The 26,699-nt window shown below is 34.8% G+C and overlaps 1 protein-coding gene and 1 long non-coding RNA gene across 2 annotated transcripts in view; one reads left to right on the top strand and one right to left on the bottom strand.

Annotated features, from left to right (window-relative positions):
• The window catches only part of Pgant9 (polypeptide N-acetylgalactosaminyltransferase 9), a 245,303-nt gene that overhangs the window by 154,542 nt on the left and 64,062 nt on the right, over positions 1-26,699 (top strand). The window contains exon 4 of the mRNA XM_070313303.1: positions 23,292-23,490. Coding sequence (XP_070169404.1) covers positions 23,292-23,490 — 199 coding nt within the window. The remainder of the gene's footprint in view (positions 1-23,291; positions 23,491-26,699) is intronic.
• On the bottom strand, positions 2,246-3,991 carry LOC138942935 (uncharacterized). Its single transcript, XR_011448403.1, has 3 exons — positions 3,190-3,991; positions 2,749-2,827; positions 2,246-2,455 (listed from the first exon to the last, which is right to left on the bottom strand). It is a non-coding gene; the product is annotated as an uncharacterized lncRNA (long non-coding RNA).

Here is a 26,699-nt window from a genome sequence, read left to right on the forward strand (position 1 = left end):
TTAGGCGTGAGCGAGGGAGGGGCTCCGTCCTTACCCCTGCACCCCTTTCATCGAAAAAATTCTAACCTAATCCAAATCTATTTTCAATTTTAAAAGCAAAGTTGGATTGGGTTAGGTTACATTTCTTTCGGGATGGGGGTGCAGAAGCGAAACCCCTCCTCGTCCATGCATTTAATAAATAATATTTCTCAAGGCAAGACTTACAAATCCGTGTAGTTTTGCATGTTGAAAGCTGTTAACAAACTGCGAAAAATAGATGAAACATATTATTGACAAAATATCAATCATCGTGTACCTATCACGTAAAATGCAAACAAACACTTTTTCGTCTATTCTACAACAAATACAACGTACACAAACTTTACTTTTTCTGATATTACTTTATAATACCTGAGAAAAGGCATTGAAATTATGAAATTTTAATTTGTTATATCTCCTAAACCAGTGCCCCATCCCCCTCTTATTTCTTGTAAGGGATTACTCAGAAGAATCTCTCCCATAACATATTTAAGTGGCGATAAAATCGGAGGTGTGTTACTTTTTATGCAGTTTTACCATATCATTAAATATAATATATAATATTATAATTAATACAATATACATATAATTAATACAATATAATCTTTCTCTTTATAGAACACTATACTTGTTGAGAATTTTACTTTTATTTATGAAGACAATTTAAATCAATAAGTATTTGAAATAAAGATACGTCGATTTAAAAGTAATTTATTTTCTAGAAAAACTCAAATTTTTGTATGCATGCTTTTAAAATTTTTTTAGTTCAAGATACTTACATATAAAGTTTATATTTCTCGCGTGTACGTGTTGATCATATAAGTAGAAGAGTAATAAGAGCATATATATATATATATATATATATATATATATATATATATATATATATATATATATATATACAGTCGAATGCAATCTCGTAAATACTCTCGACGAATTTCTTTATTTTAAGGCTTACACTTGCTTATGGCGGATTTATATTATTCGTATCATCGATGACTTTATGTGTTTTGCTACGCATTCCACTAATATAAGCATAGAATAAAGAGACGAAATTATTAAGAAAAGAAAGTGTATCTGATAATCATGAACTCAAGTCGCCCGCGGTGCAATACGAGGATGATATATTCGCTGCAACTGCAGCTGCGCCATTCCGCGCGGGTCGAAGGACGATGGCCGTGTCGGGTCTCGGTCGTTTCGTGAGATTTCGAAATTGCTCGCCTCGCGAAAACAATGAGGCGTACTCCTCGTCAAGCCGTGGGGGCACGCGCTTTCCCCCCCCCCCCCTTTAATGTATGCAACGTGCACCGCGCTGGACGCGTCGAGTTTATAAGTCATCTTTGGCTCTCGCTTTAATCCCTCCGTTCCTTTCCCACTCTTAAAAAAGGCATGTTAAATCGATACTCGCAAGTATCGTTGCTTCTTTTCCGCGATGCTGATTAGTCTCGATTAATCTCGACACTGCGATATACATTACTTTATATCAATAAAGGGCTGTCCTGGCTGAGCCGCGCATTCAACAATTCAAATATTAAGTACGTGTGTATAAATCTAATTTATTTGAAATTATACAAATTGTGCCCTTTGACCACGATATTGGTCAACAAAGTTGCTTCCGTTGGGCCAGTTGGACCTACCTTCGTTGGACCTACCTGGCCATGTTCATTCTGGCTACATCTAGCCAGAGATCTTTGACCTCTATCAGAGGGCAATGAAGGAGAAAAATTCCTTCCGTTGCCGGCTAATTATTATCGCTGGTATAAGCGTAATTTTACGCTGATTTACGGTCGTGAGATATTACGACCGTTCGTCATGCATTGTTTTAATATAATTTTACTTTAATTAATATAATGCCAAATTATCAATCAAAATTAATTGATTGAAATTCTTATAATACTATAATATTATTTATAATGATATATAATTTATATTAAGATAAAATTAATAAAACATTCATATTTTAAATAATGTAACAGATCAATAATTTGGCTTTATATCAATTAAAGCAAAACTTTTTAATTGATGTGATAATATAGATATAGATGAATGGGCTATGAAAAATTAGAATAAAATCGGCATGAAAACAAGTTATTACTATTTCATACAATTAATAAAATTAGTAGCGCCTTCTTCATTAAACAAATTGAATCAAATTTATCAATCGAAAAAAATATTTTATATTTTTTCAAATTTGTATTTTAATCTATATTTTAAATTGTACGTGTAATATATTTTAATGCATATTGAAATCTAGGGAAAGTTATTTTATTTAATCTAGCCCATCCATTTTGAGGCAACGGATCTATCTACGATCTACAATCTACATTCGCATCTACAATCTACAAATCTACTAATCCGTTACCTCGAAATAAAATTAAGTTTCACTCACCGGCACTGATGCGCAACAGCGGAGTCGTTGGTCTTGAGGCTACGTTGTCTGTAACATACAAATATAAAGTCCAAATTATAGCAGTGTCCAAAATATAATTAATATTTTTCGTGCGGAATATTTTATATCCGATGCGTACAATAATAAAAAGCTCTATATAAATATGGAAGAATTTTATAAAGTATGAAAAAAACATTTTTTTCAAATAGAAACTTTTATAGAATTTATATAAAAATTTCTCTTTCTCTAATTTTCTCTTGTTTACTTCATTTAAATAATGAAACCGAATTAATGCACGAACGCGATTTTTAACAACTGATATACAAATAATAAATATTCACCCTAGGGTTGCTCCGCTGATGCAGGATACCTCTCCTAGGCCTCCTCCTCCTCTCAAAATGTCAAGGTCGCTACGTTGATCTGTAACATGCAAATAGAAGATCCAAATTGTAGCAGCACTCAAAATAATTAATATTTAAAAAATTTATTACGCGCATTGAATTTTATATTCGATGCATGTAATAATGAGCAGATGAATAAAATAAATTTATAAATTTTGAAAAAGACTACTAATAACTCTCGTATAAAAATTATAATTTAAAAATAGAAACAAAATTATAACTTTCATATATAAAATCTTTTTCTCTAATTCTCTCTTGTTTAAATCATAAATAAGTCATCGGTAAAAAATCAAATTACTATATCACGCGATTTAATTGCTTAATTTAAATTGCACGTACGCAATGAATAAATAATTAATATACAAATAAAAAATTACTCACAACAGGGGTGTTCCGTCGATGCCCGATGCCTCTCCTAGGCCTCCTCCTCCTCTCAGGTTGATTTACACACGCGATACTTAAACGGCACTCCCGCACTTTTATTAAAAGATTACTTCCGCACTTGTACGCGCGATACTTTGAACGAAACTCGCGCACTTTCGAATTTCGGTACGATCGAATCCCGCTTCACGTGAGAATCACACTTCGAGTCGACAAGTCGGGAATTCACCGATTACTTCGAGCAAAGGTTAAGCGGAAGCGGAAGAAGACGAAATCGATCGATGGAATAATCGCGAATGGGGTTCGCTCGACTCTTGACCCGCGCCTGCTCCCATCGAGGGCCGACTAGAACATCGTTAGGAACGATTTCATACGAACCACCAAGTCTCTATCATACAGACTGAGCCGGGTTTATCGTAAGGCTGGTAGACGGGTCGAGAATGAAGATACCCACCTTCTACGTGCTAACAATCTAGCATTTCGAAAGCGGGAGATCAACTTCTCTAGCGAGCGAAAATCGAACCTAATTAGAACAGCCGACTCCTCAGATGCCAAACATGTCAGTATTTCTACAATGTGCTGTTAGACGGTACAAGAGAAGGGACCCATTAACGACGATTCCAAAGCGATCGACCGAACTCTAACCGATTCGGGCCGAACCGTTTGTCGGAGCAGAACGTGCCCTCAACAGCCGATTCTCGAACCGAAGTTCAAGATTAACCGCGCGAACATGCATCTATACTATGCACGAACATACGTTGCTACGCGGCCGGCATTCACCTCAGCCGCGATACTGAGGCGTTTTAACGTTGCGCCTACATTAATATATTAAATTTATTAATACATAAATATTTATATAATATATATAATATTAATATAGTATTAATATTAACTGATATTAATATAAAATTAATTATATTAATAGGTATTAATATATTAACGATTGCAACGCTGAGAGACATCCCATTTAGTCGGCGACAAAGTACGATCCTCGGTGACAATCGTGAAAACGAGATAAAAGTCCAACGCGAAGACGCGACGACGCGAAAACGCGATACCGCGACAACGCGAAAACGCGATACCGCGACAACGCGACGCATCGTTGCTCGTACGGCACGATGACGGCAACGACGACGCACTAATGTGCGTTCAACGCACAAATGCGCGTGCCACATATGAGCCATTGTGCGACTCGTGGCAATGCTGTAGGGACACGCGACGCGAAAGACGCGAAAGCCGTCCGCGACACGATGACGGTGCCGACGACGCGACAAGCCATCCGCGGCACGATGATAGCACCAACGATACGGCGGGCCGTCCGCGGCACGATGACAGCAACGACGACGCTGGGTACTTGGTTTCCCCTTCACAGTAAACCTCGAGGACCCTTAGGACCTTAAGGCATACCGTCCAGGTACTGAAGCCACTCCACCACGTCAAGGTGTACCCATGGAGGGTTATTTTATACAATATATAATTTTCTAATATAATATATAACTTAAGAGAGAGGAAAAATATATTTTATAATTGAGAGATTAACTATATCGCAGATATCCCTTTTTTTCCTCGATTAAAAGAGATGCGATGTAGATATGTTTTGAAAAAACAAGCAATACATGTATAATATTATACGATAATTTAGATTGGATCACATACATTATTAAAGAAACAAGAAACAGAACGAACAATGTACAATAAAGTTTTGAGACTCGCTTCGTATTTCTGTTTGATCCGTTTGTGCTGCTATTTTAGACGGTTATTTACAAAACTCGATATTTAGAATTTTAAATAGATAAAAGTTACAACAGTGAAAATTGAAGAGATCGAACAAATGATAAATTACGGAATCTAAATAGACGATAAAATCTATTTTGTAATTAGCTATAACAAAAACACTTGTAGCTTATACTTAATATTTAAAATATAATTTTTTTTTAAACATTTAAAAGTAAAAACTTATGACATCGCTATTTAAAAATATACGTTTAATTTTGTCAGATTAGATCTTTCGTCGGCATTCTTTATGTTTGCAAGAGAAATTATATTCAAAATAAAAATCACCGCGGCAAAACTCGATATTTAGAATTTTAAATAGATAAAAATTACAACAGTGACAATTAAAGAGATCGAACAAATTATAAATTACGGAATCTAAATAGACGATAAAATCTATTTTGTAATTAGCTATAACAAAAACACTTGTAGCTTATACTTAATATTTAAAATAGAATTGTTTTTTAAACATTTAAAAGTAAAAACTTATGACATCGCTATTTAAAAATATACGTTTAATTTTGTCAGATTAGATCTTTCGTCGGCATTCTTTACGTTTGCAAGAGAAATTATATTCAAAATAAAAATCACCGTGGCAAAACTCGATATTTAGAATTTTAAATAGATAAAAATTACAACAGTGAAAATTAAAGAGATCGAACAAATGATAAATTACGGAATCTAAATAGACGATAAAATCTATTTTGTAATTAGCTATAACAAAAACACTTGTAGCTTATACTTAATATTTAAAATATAATTTTTTTTTAAACATTTGAAAGTAAAAACTTATGACATCGCTATTCAAAAATTTACGTTTAATTTTGTCAGATTAGATGTTTCGTCGGCATTCTTTACGTTTGCAAGAGGAATTATATTCAAAATAAAAATCACCGCGGCAAAACTCGATATTTAGAATTTTAAATAGATAAAAATTACAACAGTGAAAATTAAAGAGATCGAACAAATTATAAATTACGGAATCTAAATAGACGATAAAATCTATTTTGTAATTAGCTATAACAAAAACACTTGTACCTTATACTTAATATTTAACATATAATTTTTTTTAAAACATTTAAAAGTAAAAACTTATGACATCGCTATTCAAAAATTTACGTTTAATTTTGTCAGATTAGATCTTTCGTCGGCATTCTTTACATTTGCAAGAGAAATTATATTCAAAATAAAAATCACCGCGGCAAAACTCGATATTTAGAATTTTAAATAGATAAAAATTACAACAGTGAAAATTAAAGAGATCGAACAAATTATAAATTGCGGAATCTAAATAGACGATAAAATCTATTTTGTAATTAGCTATAACAAAAACACTTGTAGCTTATACTTAATATTTAAAATATAATTTTTTTTTAAACATTTAAAAGTAAAAATTTATGACATCGCTATTCAAAAATTTACGTTTAATTTTGTCAGATTAGATGTTTCGTCGGCATTCTTTACGTTTGCAAGAGGAATTATATTCAAAATAAAAATCACCGCGGCAAAACTCGATATTTAGAATTTTAAATAGATAAAAATTACAACAGTGAAAATTAAAGAGATCGAACAAATGATAAATTACGGAATCTAAATAGACGATAAAATCTATTTTGTAATTAGCTATAACAAAAACACTTGTAGCTTATACTTAATATTTAAAATATAATTTTTTTTTAAACATTTGAAAGTAAAAACTTATGACATCGCTATTCAAAAATTTACGTTTAATTTTGTCAGATTAGATCTTTCGTCGGCATTCTTTACGTTTGCAAGAGAAATTATATTCAAAATAAAAATCACCGCGGCAAAACTCGATATTTAGAATTTTAAATAGATAAAAATTACAACAGTGACAATTAAAGAGATCGAACAAATTATAAATTACGGAATCTAAATAGACGATAAAATCTATTTTGTAATTAGCTGTAACAAAAACACTCGTAGCTCATACTTTATATTTAAAATAGAATTTTTTAAAAATATTTAAAAATAAAAACTTATGACAAGTGTGAATCTCATTTAATTTTTATCAAGATAAAATTGACTTGATATTTGTGCAAAAGAGTCTACGATTAAATGCAAATGATTTCTGTGATGCATTTTATATAAAATTAGTAACAATGATAGTTCAAACAATAGAAACTCAAGAATTAAATGTTTTATAGATTTCGAAGAATCTACTGTAAGGAATAAATAGCTAAAAAAAAAGATGCAAAGCCGCAACGGAACGTACGCAGTGTAGGCAGACAAACATGTCTGGATTCACCAGCATTGGTGAACGTTAAAGTATACGCAAGATTAAATAAGATGCAAATAAAATGTAATAAAAGAAGGAATATTTGTCGTACATTGTTAGATGAAGACGTAAGAGACGGTCGTGTGCATTTGTGATCACACGCAAAAAATATACAAAATATGAACGAAAAATATAATTTTGCAAATAAATAGAACAGACGTTTTATATCGCTCATTCCTTGCTTATTTCGTGATTTTATTCCGTCTATCTAAATAGTATCTATTTCGACGATGTCTCCGACATCGGTGTAACGACTGCGTTTTATAAAGTATGTGACTCCACGGCAGGGATGCGCATTCGCGTCCCCTACTCGTTCTGTCATTCCCGGCTTCCCCCGCCCCCTCCTGCTGCGTTTCTTCTTATCCGTTTTTCCACGAGGTATTGTCTTAGCACCCCTCGATCTTGTACCCTGCTCGCAATGTTTTCAATTTTTGCTCAACGACACAAATGTTCTCATGGTTTCACATAATGCTCTCGACGATACAACGCATGATCTAACGCGCATAGGATGTTTAAATATAATTATTCGATTTACTATTAAATTTACTAACAAGCGAATTAATTGAAATTTTTGCGCAGATAGCAGTAAGTCCCAAAATTCGCAGTGCAATATAATTATTGAAAATATTCATTTTGTATTTGCAGCGAAAATTTAAGATTCGCTAATATTAAACACGGTCATATATTTTTCGTTCATATAATTAAATATAAAATTTTTGATATTGAAATATGGTAATGAATTTGTACTTATGTAAATCCTTTACTCGATCATCAAGATTTCTAAGCGTATCAATTATATTAAACAATATATATATCCATTTTTTCCTTATATTTTAACGTCAAATATTAAATTACATTTATATATTTACTAATTGATATTTTATTAAAATTATATTTTTAAAAATACTCTGACCCCTTTTTTTCACATTTGTTATTTTATACATATATTACATACATATATATGTATATCTATATAATTGTTACAATTTCATTACCTCGAGATTGAAATTTGACTCACCGGTACGATGCGCAACAGCGGAGTTGTAGTACACATGTTGAAATCTGTAAAACATAAATATAACCAAATTATATAAAACGTATAATAATATAATAATATAAAATGTTTGAAATAATTATCCAGGAAAAATTGTCAACGTATAATTATATATAAAATATCCATAATTATATATAAGAAATTTGCTCTCACAATTATCAAAGTAAATGACACGCGTCATTATCGTTAATATATATAAATCATAGAAAAATAATATTGTAAAAATAAACACTATTCCCGCATTATTTTAAGGAAAAATGAAATTTGCAATTTTTATAGATTACACAATATTTTATACATGATTATACATATGAGCAATTTTTGCCGAAGATTTCGAGCAAGTTAATTTATATAAATTTCAAAGTGGGAAAAATAATGAACAATAATTAATTGCATTATATTGCGCAATAATAAATATAAAAAGATTGACTTTATCGCGATGAGAAACAAGCAATCAAAATATTTTACGAATAAGAAATTAAATAAATTTTATACTACTCACCCCACGGTTGCTCCGCCGTTGCCCGATGCCTCCCCGGGCCTCCTCCTCCATCACTCATCTTTGTCCTCCTCTTTTTAATGGTCGACGCGCGAATAACAACAATGTCCGGGATGCCTGGAATGTAAACAATAAATTTTTGTTACGCGACTAAAGTCAACCATATATAGCAATTAATAATCGCGCTGCTCGACTCGTAATCATTTTAATCCATATGCGTGTTACGTTTAATCGACGACGATCGAGAAGTTTTAAAACAATAATTTTCTTCCGATATTACAATTTAATATAGAAAAACAAGATATACCTTTCTAGAATCTAATCTTTCTAATACTTGTGATTATGTTACGAAGGATACTACAAAATATACACCGAGTGATTCGCGCTGCTACCTTCATTCGAGTGTCGCCGCGCGAGAAGCAATGACGTCACGGGATGTAAAAGAATAACGCACCGCCGGCGCCGTAAAATAGGAGTACCGAACTTTTATTACGCGATTGACAATATTATTGATTGTGAGATTTAATAGATTAAGAAGAGGCATACCGTTCTGTAATAGATAGTATCTGTCGCAATAGTATTCAGATGATTAATTACGGCGAGATGTACGGAGCGACTCACACCACTACCTGCTCAGTCGAGTGTCGCCGCGCGAATGACGACAAGGTGAAGGGTAGTATAAAAGTATAAATAATAGCTAAGTTAGTACAAACAACAGCGGCGTACGCCGCAAAGAAAAAGCGCCGAATTTTTGTAACGCGATTGAAAATTATTGAAATGCGCGATTAAATTGGATCGTATATAGCAAATAATAATTAATAATCGCGCTGCTCGACTCGTAATCATTTTAATCCATATGCGTGTTACGTTTAATCGACGACGATCGAGAAGTTTTAAAACAATAATTTTCTTCCGATATTACAATTTAATATAGAAAAACAAGAAATAACTTGTCTAGAATCTAATCTTTCTAATTCTTGTGATTATGTTACGAAGGATACTACAAAATATACACCGAGTGATTCGCGCTGCTACCTTCATTCGAGTGTCGCCGCGCGAGAAGCAATGACGTCACGGGATGTAAAAGAATAACGCACCGCCGGCGCCGTAAAATGGGAGTACCGAACTTTTATTATGCGATTGACAGTCTTATTGATTGTGAGGTTTAGTAGTTTAATAGATTAAGAAGAGGCATACCGTTCTGTAATAGTTAGTATCTGTCGCAATAATATTAAGAAGATTAATTACGGCGAGATGTACGGAGCGACTCACCTCACTACCTGCTCAGTCGAGTGTCGCCGCGCGAATGACGACAAGGTGAAGGGTAGTATAAAAGTATAAATAATAGCTAAGTTAGTACAAACAACAGCGGCGTACGCCGCAAAAAAGGAGCGCCGAATATTTGTAACGCGATTGAAAATTATTGAAATGCGCGATTAAATTGGATCGTATATAGCAAATAATAATTAATAATCGCGCCGCTCGATTCGTAATCGTTCTATTCTATACACGTTTAATCAACAATGATAAAAAAATTTTGAGATAATAACTTTGTTCTAATATTACGATCTAATATAGAAAAAAGAGATATACCCATAGATTTTTATATATATACTAGATGTTTAACAGGCGATGCGACAGGTGAAGCTAGGGCAGCCATTTACAATTGGGCAGAATATAACTAGACTGTCAATCCATAGTTATTTTTGAAAGAAAAACTGCAATATTAATATAAAAGTATATTAAATATTAATATAAAAGTATATTGAATATTAATATAAAAGTATATTGAATTTTGCGCAGCTTTTCTTTCAAAAATAAATATCGAATGACAGTCTAGTTACATTCTGTCTAATTGTAAATGACTGCCTGTCACATCGCGATTAAAAGTTATTAAAACGCGCGATTAAATTGGCTCGTATATAGCAAATAATAATTAATAATCGCGCCGCTCGATTCGTAATCGTTCTATTCTACACACGTTTAATCAACAATGATCAAAAAATTTTGAAATAATAACTTTGTTCTGATATTACGATCTAATATAGAGAAAGGAGATATAACGCGTCGTTCGGAACTTTATTATTTTATGTATCGTGTGCTATTGAAATTGCACAATCAATATTTTACTATCTTTTTCTGAGATGTGTTCATTAAAGGCGGAGCAGCCGTATATAAAGTCGTAAATAAATATAACTTTAATTATATTAAAGCTACATGGCGGGCCGAAATCGCGATGCTTTTGCCGAAATCATTTGCGTCACATACATTATTCGCTTTGATTTCGATTACCGTTAAAGATATCGATATTATTCAAAAAAGACATTGTTCTACATGCTCTCCGCTACAAGGATTGACGCATTAGATTTTTTAAATTAATAAGATGACGATTATTAAAGGGATTAAGCTGGCGAAAATCGCGACATCTTTTCCTGGAAATGAAGCGCCAAGGCTCGACGGACGATTCTCGGAATCGCCGGGAGAAGAAGGGGGGATGGGGAGCGAGCTTCAGATCGTCGCGAGCGTCACGCGATATGTAGACTGTGTTCCGAAATTCATCGCTAGTACTGAAAATCTGTAACATGCATAATATGACCTAGAGATTTCCGGTACTGGCGGTGAATTTTAGAACACGACCATAGTTGATTTTTCGACATATTCCGGTTACAAAACTTTGGAGGATTGACGCATTAAAATTTTAAAATTAATAAGCTGACGATTATTAAAGGGATTAAGCTGGCGAAAATCGCGACGTCTTTTGCCGAAATCACTTGCATCAGATACATTATTCGCTTTGATTTCGATTACCGTTAAAGATATCGATATTATTCAAAAAAGACATTGTTCTACATGCTCTCCGCTACAAGGATTGACGCATTAGATTTTTAAAATTAATAAGCTTACGATTATTAAAGCGATAAAGCGAGCCGAAATCGCGACGCTTTTGCCGAAATTATTTGCGTCGGATACATGATTCGCTTTGATTTCGATTACCGTTAAAGATATCGATTTATATTCGTTATCGATTGATATAAGTATTTATACCAATTACTATTATATTAAAAAAAAAAGGAACATTTATCTCATTCAATTACTTTATTCATTAATATCGTTAATTTATTCCGATACTTTATTATAATATGTCCGCTCTCGTTTTCGGTAATCGAGGAAAAAAGATTAAAACATTATATGTTTATTTCTGCTATTTTAGAGTTTGACGCGAGGATATACGTAATATACAATATATAAAGACAGTTTTTTTTCACGGATACGCTTATCGCGAAATTCGCGATTCCTGGAAACGAAACGCGAAGGCTCGCCGGACGATTCTCGGAATCGGCGGGTGAAGTAGGGGGGATGGGGAGCGAGCTTCAAATCGTCGCGAGCGTCACGCAATGTAGACTGTGTTCCGAAATTCATCGCTAGTACTGAAAATCTGTAACTTGCATAATATGACCTAGAGATTTCCAGTAATGGCAGTGAATTTTAGAACACGACCATAGTTGATTTTTCGTCATATTGCGGTAACAAAACTTTGGAGGATTGACGCATTAAAATTTTAAAATTAATAAGCTGACGATTATTAAAGGGATTAAGCTGGCGAAAATCGCGACGTCTTTTCCTGGAAACGAAACGCGAAGGCTCGCCGGACGATTCTCGGAATCGCCGGGAGAAGAAGGGGGGATGGGGAGCGAGCTTCAAATCGTCGCGAGCGTCACGCAATGTAGACTGTGTTCCGAAATTCATCGCTAGTACTGAAAATCTGTAACATGCATAATATGACCTAGAGATTTCCGGTACTGGCGGTGAATTTTAGAACACGACCATAGTTGATTTTTCGACATATTCCGGTTACAAAACTTTGGAGGATTGACGCATTAGATTGTTAAAATTAATAAGCTGACGATTATTAAAGGGATTAAGCTGGCGAAAATCGCGACGTCTTTTGCCGAAATCACTTGCATCAGATACATTATTCGCTTTGATTTCGATTACCGTTAAAGATATCGATATTATTCAAAAAAGACATTGTTCTACATGCTCTCCGCTACAAGGATTGACGCATTAGATTTTTTAAATTAATAAGCTTACGATTATTAAAGCGATAAAGCGAGCCGAAATCGCGACGCTTTTGCCGAAATTATTTGCGTCGGATACATGATTCGCTTTGATTTCGATTACCGTTAAAGATATCAATATTATTCAAAAAAGACATTGTTCTACATGCTCTCCGCTACAAGGATTGACGCATTAGATTTTTAAAATTAATAAGCTTACGATTATTAAAGCGATAAAGCGAGCCGAAATCGCGACGCTTTTGCCGAAATTATTTGCGTCGGATACATGATTCGCTTTGATTTCGATTACCGTTAAAGATATCAATATTATTCAAAAAAGACATTGTTCTACATGCTCTCCGCTACAAGGATTGACGCATTAGATTTTTAAAATTAATAAGCTTACGATTATTAAAGCGATAAAGCGAGCCGAAATCGCGACGCTTTTGCCGAAATTATTTGCGTCGGATACATGATTCGCTTTGATTTCGATTACCGTTAAAGATATCGATTTATATTCGTTATCGATTGATATAAGTATTTATACCAATTACTATTATATTAAAAAAAAAAGGAACATTTATCTCATTCAATTACTTTATTCATTAATATCGTTAATTTATTCCGATACTTTATTATAATATGTCCGCTCTCGTTTTCGGTAATCGAGGAAAAAAGATTAAAACATTATATGTTTATTTCTGCTATTTTAGAGTTCGACGCGAGGATATACGTAATATACAATATATAAAGACAGTTTTTTTTCACGGATACGCTTATCGCGAAATTCGCGATTCCTGGAAACGAAACGCGAAGGCTCGCCGGACGATTCTCGGAATCGGCGGGTGAAGTAGGGGGGATGGGGAGCGAGCTTCAAATCGTCGCGAGCGTCACGCAATGTAGACTGTGTTCCGAAATTCATCGCTAGTACTGAAAATCTGTAACATGCATAATATGACCTAGAGATTTCCGGTACTGGCGGTGAATTTTAGAACACGACCATAGTTGATTTTTCGACATATTGCGGTAACAAAACTTTGGAGGATTGACGCATTAAAATTTTAAAATTAATAAGCTGACGATTATTAAAGGGATTAAGCTGGCGAAAATCGCGACGTCTTTTCCTGGAAACGAAACGCGAAGGCTCGCCGGACGATTCTCGGAATCGCCGGGAGAAGAAGGGGGGATGGGGAGCGAGCTTCAAATCGTCGCGAGCGTCACGCAATGTAGACTGTGTTCCGAAATTCATCGCTAGTACTGAAAATCTGTAACATGCATAATATGACCTAGAGATTTCCGGTACTGGCGGTGAATTTTAGAACACGACCATAGTTGATTTTTCGACATATTCCGGTTACAAAACTTTGGAGGATTGACGCATTAGATTGTTAAAATTAATAAGCTTACGATTATTAAAGCGATAAATCGAGCCGAAATCGCGACGCTTTTGCCGAAATTATTTGCGTCGGATACATGATTCGCTTTGATTTCGATTACCGTTAAAGATATCAATATTATTCAAAAAAGACATTGTTCTACATGCTCTCCGCTACAAGGATTGACGCATTAGATTTTTAAAATTAATATGCTTACGATTATTAAAGCGATAAAGCGAGCCGAAATCGCGACGCTTTTGCCGAAATTATTTGCGTCGGATACATGATTCGCTTTGATTTCGATTACCGTTAAAGATATCGATTTATATTCGTTATCGATTGATATAAGTATTTATACCAATTACTATTATATTAAAAAAAAAAGGAACATTTATCTCATTCAATTACTTTATTCATTAATATCGTTAATTTATTCCGATACTTTATTATAATATGTCCGCTCTCGTTTTCGGTAATCGAGGAAAAAAGATTAAAACATTATATGTTTATTTCTGCTATTTTAGAGTTCGACGCGAGGATATACGTAATATACAATATATAAAGACAGTTTTTTTTCACGGATACGCTTATCGCGAAATTCGCGATTCCTGGAAACGAAACGCGAAGGCTCGCCGGACGATTCTCGGAATCGGCGGGTGAAGTAGGGGGGATGGGGAGCGAGCTTCAAATCGTCGCGAGCGTCACGCAATGTAGACTGTGTTCCGAAATTCATCGCTAGTACTGAAAATCTGTAACATGCATAATATGACCTAGAGATTTCCGGTACTGGCGGTGAATTTTAGAACACGACCATAGTTGATTTTTCGACATATTGCGGTAACAAAACTTTGGAGGATTGACGCATTAAAATTTTAAAATTAATAAGCTGACGATTATTAAAGGGATTAAGCTGGCGAAAATCGCGACGTCTTTTCCTGGAAACGAAACGCGAAGGCTCGCCGGACGATTCTCGGAATCGCCGGGAGAAGAAGGGGGGATGGGGAGCGAGCTTCAAATCGTCGCGAGCGTCACGCAATGTAGACTGTGTTCCGAAATTCATCGCTAGTACTGAAAATCTGTAACATGCATAATATGACCTAGAGATTTCCGGTACTGGCGGTGAATTTTAGAACACGACCATAGTTGATTTTTCGACATATTCCGGTTACAAAACTTTGGAGGATTGACGCATTAGATTGTTAAAATTAATAAGCTTACGATTATTAAAGCGATAAATCGAGCCGAAATCGCGACGCTTTTGCCGAAATTATTTGCGTCGGATACATGATTCGCTTTGATTTCGATTACCGTTAAAGATATCAATATTATTCAAAAAAGACATTGTTCTACATGCTCTCCGCTACAAGGATTGACGCATTAGATTTTTAAAATTAATATGCTTACGATTATTAAAGCGATAAAACGAGCCGAAATCGCGACGCTTTTGCCGAAATTATTTGCGTCGGATACATGATTCGCTTTGATTTCGATTACCGTTAAAGATATCGATATTATTCAATAAAGACATTGTTCTACATGCTCTCCGCTACAAGGATTGACGCATTAGATTTTTTAAATTAATAAGCTTACGATTATTAAAGGGATTAAGCTGGCGAAAATCGCGACGTCTTTTGCCGAAATCAGTTGCATCAGATACATTATTCGCTTTGATTTCGATTACCGTTAAAGATATCGATTTATATTCGTTATCGATTGATATAAGTATTTATACCAATTACTATTATATTAAAAAAAAAAGAAACATTTATCTCATTCAATTACTTTATTCATTAATATCGTTAATTTATTCCGATACTTTATTATAATATGTCCGCTCTCGTTTTCGGTAATCGAGGAAAAAAGATTAAAACATTATATGTTTATTTCTGCTATTTTAGAGTTCGACGCGAGGATATACGTAATATACAATATATAAAGACAGTTTTTTTTCACGGATACGCTTATCGCGAAATTCGCGATTCCTGGAAACGAAACGCGAAGGCTCGCCGGACGATTCTCGGAATCGGCGGGTGAAGTAGGGGGGATGGGGAGCGAGCTTCAAATCGTCGCGAGCGTCACGCAATGTAGACTGTGTTCCGAAATTCATCGCTAGTACTGAAAATCTGTAACATGCATAATATGACCTAGAGATTTCCGGTACTGGCGGTGAATTTTAGAACACGACCATAGTTGATTTTTCGACATATTCCGGTTACAAAACTTTGGAGGATTGACGCATTAGATTGTTAAAATTAATAAGCTTACGATTATTAAAGCGATAAATCGAGCCGAAATCGCGACGCTTTTGCCGAAATTATTTGCGTCGGATACATGATTCGCTTTGATTTCGATTACCGTTAAAGATATCAATATTATTCAAAAAAGACATTGTTCTACATGCTCTCCGCTACAAGGATTGACGCATTAGATTTTTAAAATTAATATGCTTACGATTATTAAAGCGATAAAACGAGCCGAAATCGCGACGCTTTTGCCGAAATTATTTGCGTCGGATACATGATTCGCTTTGATTTCGATTACCGTTAAAGATATCAATATTATTCAAAAAAGACATTGTTCTACATGCTCTCCGCTACAAGGATTGACGCATTAGATTTTTAAAATTAATAAGCTTACGATTATTAAAGCGATAAAGCGAGCCGAAATCGCGACGCTTTTGCCGAAATTATTTGCGTCGGATACATGATTCGCTTTGATTTCGATTACCGTTAAAGATATCGATTTATATTCGTTGTCGATTGATATAAGTATTTATACCAATTACTATTATATTAAAAAAAAAAGGAACATTTATCTCATTCAATTACTTTATTCATTAATATCGTTAATTTATTCCGATACTTTATTATAATATGTCCGCTCTCGTTTTCGGTAATCGAGGAAAAAAGATTAAAACATTATATGTTTATTTCTGCTATTTTAGAGTTCGACGCGAGGATATACGTAATATACAATATATAAAGACAGTTTTTTTTCACGGATACGCTTATCGCGAAATTCGCGATTCCTGGAAACGAAACGCGAAGGCTCGCCGGACGATTCTCGGAATCGCCGGGAGAAGAAGGGGGGATGGGGAGCGAGCTTCAAATCGTCGCGAGCGTCACGCAATGTAGACTGTGTTCCGAAATTCATCGCTAGTACTGAAAATCTGTAACTTGCATAATATGACCTAGAGATTTCCAGTAATGGCAGTGAATTTTAGAACACGACCATAGTTGATTTTTCGATATATTCCAGTTACAAAACTTTGAGAGAAAATTTCGAGTTTATGCTTTTAGATTGTCTCAAGCGTATTTAATTATAGAGACTGAAACAAAAATTATGGCATAATTTACTCATCAATTTACGTATCTCTTGCATATATGTATATCTGTTGTTTCGTCGATGCCGACTTCTATTTCTTTCAAAATTGAATATGAAGATTCTTTACGTCTTTACTCACACGGATAAATCGAGTAATACACGCTTGATTACGTTTACACGCGCGAATTTATATGATTTAATATTACACTTTCGAAGCGTGTTTATTTTTACATAAGTGTATTCGAAGAAATGCGAAAATAAAGGTTAGTGATTTTTGGAGCACCGCGAAAAAATCATTAGTAATAATATTTCATTTTTCATATTTTTTTGATATTCGTGACTAATTATGCTTCATTTGATTGAGTAAATTAAGTAGTTACTAATTATTATCACATTAGAGAAAGATAAACGTTTATCTTATTTAATTACGCCATTGATATCGTTAATTTCCGATACTTTATTATTCCTACACGCGTATTCGTGAAAAAAGCTGTCTTTCTATATATTGTCTATATTCTCGTGTCTCGAACTGAAATCCCAGATATAAACGCACAATGTTTTAATCTCTTTTCCCTCTGCTACAGGAAGCGAGCGTGGACATGTTGAATAAAGTATCGGAATAAATTAACGATATTAATGAATAAAGTAATTGAATGAGATAAATGTTTCTTTTTTTCTAACATAATAGTAATTAGTATAAATACTTATATCAATCGATGACGAATATAAAGAGTTACGAATATTAAAAATATCAAAAGTAAAATATTACTAGCGATTCTTTCGCGATTCGGGCTAAAAATCACTAACCTTCTCTTCCGCATTCCTTCGAATACGCGAATGTGTACGCGAAAATAAACAGACTACGAAAGTGTATTAAATTGTATGAAATTACATAAATTTGCGCGCGCAAACGTAATCAAGCGTGTATTACGCGATTTATCCGTGTGAGTAAAGACGTAAAGAATCTTCATATTCAATTTTGAAAGAAATAAAAATCAGCATCGACGAAACAACAGATATACATATATGCAACAGATACGTAAATTGGTGAGTAAATTATGCTATAATTTTTATTTCAGTCTCTATATAATTAAATGCGCTTGAGACAATCTAAAAGCATAAACTCAAAATTTTCTCTCAAAGTTTTGTAACTGGAATATATCGAAAAATCAACTATGGTCGTGTTCTAAAATTCACTGCCATTACTGGAAATCTCTAGTTCATATTATGCATGTTACAGATTTTCAATACTAGCGATGAATTTCAGAACACAGCCTACGTACTGCGCGACGCTCGCGACGATCTGAAGCTCGCTCCCTATCCCATTCTTTCGCCGCCAATTCCGTGAATCGTCCGGCGAGCCTCCAGTAGGAGGGGGGGATGGGGAGCGAGCTTTATGCGTTGCGAGCGTCGTGAAGTACGTAGTTGATTTTCGGCCGTGTTGAGCGATGTATCGGGACGGGAGATCTTCGCTCTTATATCGAGATTAATTGTCTCGTCAAGATAGCGATCTTTATTCGATCGTCGCGCGAATAGCTACTTCGAACGTTTCCTTCGACGAACATCCTGGCCATTGGCTCGTGAATTATTCACATTCTTCGAGACGCGTATTTCGAAGGTCGAGTACGGGTTACGCGAGCATCCCGAATATCAAAATGGCGGTTCCGTCGATCGCCGAAATAGCAATCGCGTGTACGCGAGTTTCGACAGTGCCGAGAAAGAGAAAGCATCGGACAGAAATTGTGAGACGTCGAAAAAAAAGTATCGAAGGATCTTTACGCTACGCGCTAAGTACGTTCAAGTGCTCCGTTAAAAGTAATATCGCACGATTGAAATGTAAAGCGATGCCGGGAGAAAGTATCCCAAATCGGTCTATATATATATATATATATATATATATATATATATATATATATATATATATATATATTTTCTTCTTACAACGATTACACGCGTATCGGGAAATGTCGAAAAGAATCACGTGTCGAACTTTAAATATCGCGACGCTCGCGAGTGATAATAGCGATTGATAGTGATCTCCAGTCGGATTGACCCGGTTACACGTGTAATGGATCATCGATTATCTCGTAGCATCGGACACAGAAAAATAAATGGATCGGATTATGAGAAAAGAGACAACAACCGTGAACGATTGGTGAGTCCATACTTATGATGAAAATTAATTTAATATATATCTCTTCTAGCCCATCCATTTTAAAGCAACGGATCTATTTATAATCTACAATCTATATTTATATCTACGATATCTACGAATCCGTTACCTCAAAATAAAATTTAGTTCATCACTCACCGGCACTGATGCGCAACAGCGGAGTTGTTGGTCTTGAGATTACGTTGTCTGTAACATACAAATATAAAACTCAAATTATAGCAGCATTTACAATATAATTAATATTTCATACGGAATATTTTATACAATATTTAACGCATACAATGGTAATTGTAAGAAGCTCTTTATAGATGATAAAAAGATTTTTCTTCATATAGAAATTTTTATAGAATTTATGTAAAAGTCTTTCTTTTTAATTTTTTTTCTTTAATTTATTCAAATAAAAAGATGTAATTATAATGCGCGTACGCGGTTTTCAACAACTAATATACAAATAATAAATACTCACCCTAGGGTTGCTCCGCTGGCGCAGGATGCCTCTCCTAGGCCTCCTCCTCCTCTCAGGTTGTTAGGAGGTTGTTACATTGATCTGTAGCATAGAAATAAAAAATTCAGATTGTAGCAACGCTCAAAGTAATTAATATTTTTAAAAATTTATTGTACGCATTGAATTTTATATTCAATGCATATAATAATAAACAGATCGATTAATAAAATAATTTTATAAATTTTGAAAAAAAGAAAGAAACACTATTCATAACTCTAATAATTTCATATAAAAGTTATAATCTAAAAGTATAAAATTTTACAAGATTATAGCTTTCATACAAAAATCTGTTTCTTTAATTTTCTATTGTTTAAATCATACAAATAAAGAATCAAATTACGCGATTAATTGCTTAATTTAAATTGCAATTAATAAGTAATTAATATACAAATAAAAAATTACTCACGACAGGGTTGTTCCGTCGATGCCCGATGCCTCTCCTAGGCCTCCTCCTTCTCTCATTGTCAGGTTGATTTACACACGCGATACTTAAACGGCACTCCCGCACTTTTATTAAAAGATTACTTCCGCACTTGTACGCGCGATACTTTGAACGACACTCGCACACTTTCGAATTTCGGTACGATCGAATCCCGCTTCACGTGAGAATTACACTTCGAGTCGACAAGTCGGGAATTCACCGATTACTTCGAGCAAAGGGGGCGACAAAATCAAATTATTTTCCTTGATACTTGTCGCGATCGCGTTTAGGAAATGAATTTGACGGAGCGTCTCGCACAGCTACTTTACTGCGGGAATGTCGTCGTGTGAATGATAACACATAAGAAAGGAATTTGATGTCGACAGAGCGTCCCACCCCACTATAATTATTATTCAAGTGTCGCTGTATGAATAATAACAAAATCATGATACGTAAACAATAGCGCGCCAATGTTTACGTCACCAAGGCTGACATGTTATTGAAAAGTCGTTGCCGAAATATTTTATGTACAATTATATTATATATATATATATATATATATATATATATATATATATACGCGGAATATTAAAGTTTATAAAATATATTTTAAATTATTTTAAATATATTTTATATTATATATATATATATATATATATATACATATAATATAATTGTACATAAAATATTTCACATAAGATGATTATCTACTTATCTTTTAAATACATTACCACAATAAGAAATAATTATTTCTTTAAAAATAAAATTTGAAATTAAATATATTTTCGACGCTTTATCGTTTGACTTTTAACAGCATCTAAATATGATTCGGATTACGATCGAGCAATTAAACAATCGATTATATATATATATATATATATATATAGAGAGAGAGAGAGAGAGAGAGATGAATAATATAGAGATAGAATGTGACAGTATTCGTGGAGAATCCACAAAGACGAAAGTTCGTTCTCTCCCGGCGCCGCCACGGGCGTAATAAGGAACTCTTGATAGTTCATCCCGCCTTATTGCCAGACGCGAAGTACGAATAGGGCTCTCATAGTACACGGATCATCCCGACGATATTGTCGGTGTTTCATGCTAGCGTGCAACGCGATATATTAGGAAGGCTTGCTTGTCTGTGAGCGAGAATCTCTTGAGTGATGAACCTAGACGTCTCGCTGGTATGATGCCTCTTATGATCTCGCTTTGCCAAGGAACTTGACGTACTCGCGCGCGCGCGCAAAACGACGTGTTAATGAATTTAAATGCCTCGGCGCGCCCGAATGGGAGAAAGGTTGAAAATGAACGAGAACGGGCTCATCTAACGCGGCGAAAGAGTGGCTGCGGCGGCAGTTTTTCCGAGAAAATCTCACGTTCGGCGTAGCTACAACTGGGCTGGTAGCGGCCGTGATACACGACGCGAGTTTCACCATCGAACTTCGTTGCGAGCCGGGTCGCGGCACTAAAGCAATTTGTCGTTCTCTTTATTGCCGCATCGTACACACCGGGGCCCAACTTTGTCGACCGGGATAAAATTATTTTCGAGACAAGCGAGCGAGCGACTGAGCGGATCGTGAGCGCGCCAACCAACCAGCCAACCATATCGCGTACTTACCTCCGGCTTTAGTTTACGCTATGCCGCGGCAATATGGCGTCGGCGAATAAAACCGGAGTTTATGCGAGAAAGCTCTTAGAAGGCGTGTATACCTCGGCACGATATGTCCCGGCCGGATGTGCTGAAAATTCAATTTCCGATTCCCTTTTTCTCTCTGAAGTCGCGACGCCGCCGTCGCCGAAGACTCGTTCCTTCTTATGTTGACGTTAAGCACTCTCCGCTTCGGGCGAAGCGAGAAGCGGAACGAGATTAGTTGAAACTAAACCGGAATGCAAGCGAATAAAATATGAACGGAACTACGAGTTTGGCATGACTCGCTATGTCTTTCCATTTATCTTTCATCGGTGCAATGGAACGCATAATATTTTTAATATCTTTCTTAATTTAGCGTAACGGTATTCTAATTTCAATTAGGAAAGTATCTGAGTTTTTTTTTTTTTTTGCCACATAAGCCTGTATTTATAAAAATTGTTAATCTTTACAACGTAATAAGATTTTTTATCGTTTAATAATAAATTAATTTGGTAAATCACCACGTTAATGTTTTCTATTATTGTTTAATCGGAGAAACAGTCAATTTTAATTAACTTAATTCTAAGCTTGCTGAAAGAATAGATTGAGTGACAATAGAATAAAATAGAAAAGAAAAGAATATTTTAAAACGAGAGCTTATTTATTAAACCAGAGGAAGTGAAAGATAAATGTATTTATTTTTGAACGTTGCTTTGAATAACGGTGAATATCGTATATATGTATTTTGAGACTCAATATAAATTTAAAAAAAATATTTTATCTAGTTATAATGAAAGCAACATATAAATTGTATCGTTTTAATAATTAAAATTATTTGTATACATAAAAACACTTATTAATTTTAATTCTAGCTAATTTGAAAGCAAACTCGAGGATGGAAACGAGTTACGCTGTTTCACTATAATCAATTTATTCGCTAATATTCTGGTCACTCATTAATGATCTCTTTAACGAACCGAGATTCCATAGGTGGTGGAGTACTGGCTGTACCACGGGATCCGGATGCTGTTCCACCCGGTGAGATGGGCAGGCCCGTGATACTGCCGACCAACATATCCACACAGACCAAGAAGCTGGTGGACGATGGCTGGCTCAATAACGCATTTAATCAGTATGCCAGTGATCTCATCTCCGTGCACAGGTCCTTGCCCGATCCACGTGACCAGTGGTGAGTTCTATTCACATAATTTTGTCTCGCAATAGTTCGTTCAACTTAATTGCTCGCTTGTATTATATAATATTATTAATTATTTTTAAGAAATAGTAGCTCAACTCTGTGTTTCATTATAATGATATTTCACGTTTATGATGAAGAATAACGGTGGAATTTTATTGTAAAAATTTTTACTGCAAACTAAAGAACACATCCTGAAGACACACGGTTTATTACGTATATAGAGACGCGATCCTTCTTCATCCAATATGACATTTGTCATCCGAGAAAACGAGAAATATACGCGAAGTGGACGTAGAAAGAAAACAGCGTGTTTAAAATATAACGAAATATCCTTAGTGGATGCGTTTTATCTGATGCGAGAGAGATATGTTGATTCCCATAGCATCAGGACGAAATAACAGCCAACGGCATTTTGCCGATCGAGGGAGATAGTTCGCGGTAATGCATCGGAGAATCATAAGTAGTCGTAAATGTTCCATGCCATTTTCTTTTACTGCAGATATGGTGGTATCATAACGCGGTCATGATAAAATATCGTAGGTTGGAGATCGCGACATCGCGAGCTATCTATCTTGATCCGATCCTTTTGTTCTCTTCTTATTCTCGCGAGACTGAATATCACCTTCCCTCCCTTCTTCCCCTCCCCTTCGTCCGACATAAATATACGTAGAAATGAATCGCGAAAAACTGCACATTATTGCGTATATTACGAATGATTTTATGTTGATTTTTTTTTTTTTTTTTCCCCGCTAAAGAGATTCCGCACATGAAAGATCCGACAGTGCTACAAATATAGAATCTATTTATGAAAAAGCAATAACTATATGAAATCAGATTCTCTAATAGGGATATTCTTTTTTTCCATTTTTAGCTTATTAACTTGTCATATATAAAATGATCGGATGTTTTTCTTCAGAAGGATGGTATCTTATATTCGAATTCTCTTCCGAGAACTTATCTTACCCTTATTTCTTTCTTTAAAAAAAAAAAGAAAAAGAAAAAAATATTCTATTTGTGAATAAAATATAATTCTTTATTTTTATATTTTTAATAATAAATTAATTAATTTCTCGCGCGCATAATTATAAGAAGAAAAAAACCAACTATATAATATCATCGATTTTCATGGTTGCGATATGATACCGAATACCTGCTGTTAATAGAGTTTCTGTTAGATGTCGATATCATATGTATACGATCGGAAATTACGTTTCTCTTTATTCTTGCATTTCGTCATAGCAAAATGGGATCTATTCAAGCGCAACGCATACAATCATGAAGGATATTAAAATCGGCTTTTGCGGGGAACATTTCATTCGAGGCAACTGCGCGGGGGGATGCTTTTGAATAAAATATGCAACGATGTTGCGCGCGAGCGAGGAGCGCTTCTGAAGTAATATTATAACGCAATGTTTCATGTAATTTGCATCGGGCCATTATTTTAATTACGGCCAAGTTAAACGCGCTGCTATTATATGTAAACATTTTCCTCGAACGAAGAAGTACAAACCTCACTAAAGCATACATGTATATACATATATATATATATATATATATATATATATATATATATATATAATGCATATGTATACGTATACGTTATATGGACGCTCAAGCTATGCTAATGACTCGCTATTCCGAATTCTTGTTAACGTTGCAAATTATTTTCCGTCTACGTCGCAAATACAATTTCACGGAGAGCGTCCGCTCGCTTGGGCCACTACGGGTTTACTACAGGTACGCGTTACGCGTTGTTTAATTAATTACGCTGTGCCTAATTTGTTGCGCGAGTTGACCGTAATAGTGTACGGCGAAAAGAGAGCGCGGGCGACGTAGTTTAGAAATTTAATCATCGGAAAACGCGTTCTCGGAAATTAATATATTGCTTTTACCTTGTCGCCGTCTTTATGCTACACGGGAGTTGTAAAATTTTCATTTAGAACATTTCATTTATATGGTATCAAACGTGCTGTCTTTTCTTTTATCTCATATATTTGATATTTCCTTTTTCGTGGGCACAGAAATATGATATTCGCGCAGAAATTAAATAAGTATCATTTAAATTTAATATTATATCACGATACGAAAACACAATACGTTTACATATTATCGGCTATTCTATTAAAATTATAAAATATTTTATAATCTTATTTGTGTATGTGAATGACGAGTATTTTTGAGATACGCCTTTGCTGTCTTAGAATACTTTAACGCGAATTCCTAATTATGCAAATTACATCAAACAATTGATCGCCGATAATTCCATTGTGCGATCCATCGTAGATCGACGTGATTTACTCGAGCGAAATCGAGTAGGGCCGTAACCGTACAGGGTCTGCGGTACGTCCGAAATATGTTACGTGGTGACCGTAAATTTTCTCTAAAACTTTGTTCTGGCGGCATCGGCATCGGCGTCGGGCCGACCGCGGCAGCGAATTAACCCCATGAATATTAATTACAATTTACATGATATTAACTGACATTATCAGGGCAGGTGGGCAAACTTTGCTGGGTGCCTGTTGTTACTGACACACCGCGAGTCGCGTCCGTAACTAACGGCTTGGATAAAGGTGCCGCCACACCGGCGCAGATGCGCTGTATGTGTGGCTCGTTTACAAACAGGTGTCTCTGATTTAGAGCCACGAGGATTGTTCGGAGAGAATCGGCGATATCACGTTGATATCACGCGAAGCGATTAAGAGACAATCTAGAATTGATGGAAACTTGGAGCTCGAATAAAATCGTAATTAAATATTTATTAAATTATCATGCAAATACAATATATACAAGTATCATATATAAATATATTGCAAATTATTTATATGTAAAAGCTTATTTAAAAGCTTATTATCGCTTTATTAAAATACGGGGATAAAATGCAGACCCATCTGAATCAATGTACATATTGTTCGATGTACAATGTACAGCCGATAAATTGATCAGGAAGAAAAGGTGGTAAAATAAACGTTTATCCAATTAACAGGAAACAAAGAATAATAATTTAATGTATACGTAGCGTATCCGTTTATATGCATACAAAATACACGTGTCTTTAATTTTAACGTAACTTTGCATTTGTGCAATTTTCTTGTCAAATATTTCCTTTTCAATGAGCGCGCGACGCGAATAATTGCCACGGGCTCTTTTACAAAACGGGATGTAGAAATCGCTTTTATCTTTTGTACGCACGTTTTATTGTG

Source organism: Polyergus mexicanus, unplaced genomic scaffold (assembly GCF_030449975.1).
Source record: "Polyergus mexicanus isolate NDT 795.1 unplaced genomic scaffold, iyPolMexi1.0 SCAF_24, whole genome shotgun sequence".
Lineage (NCBI taxonomy): Eukaryota > Metazoa > Arthropoda > Insecta > Hymenoptera > Formicidae > Polyergus > Polyergus mexicanus.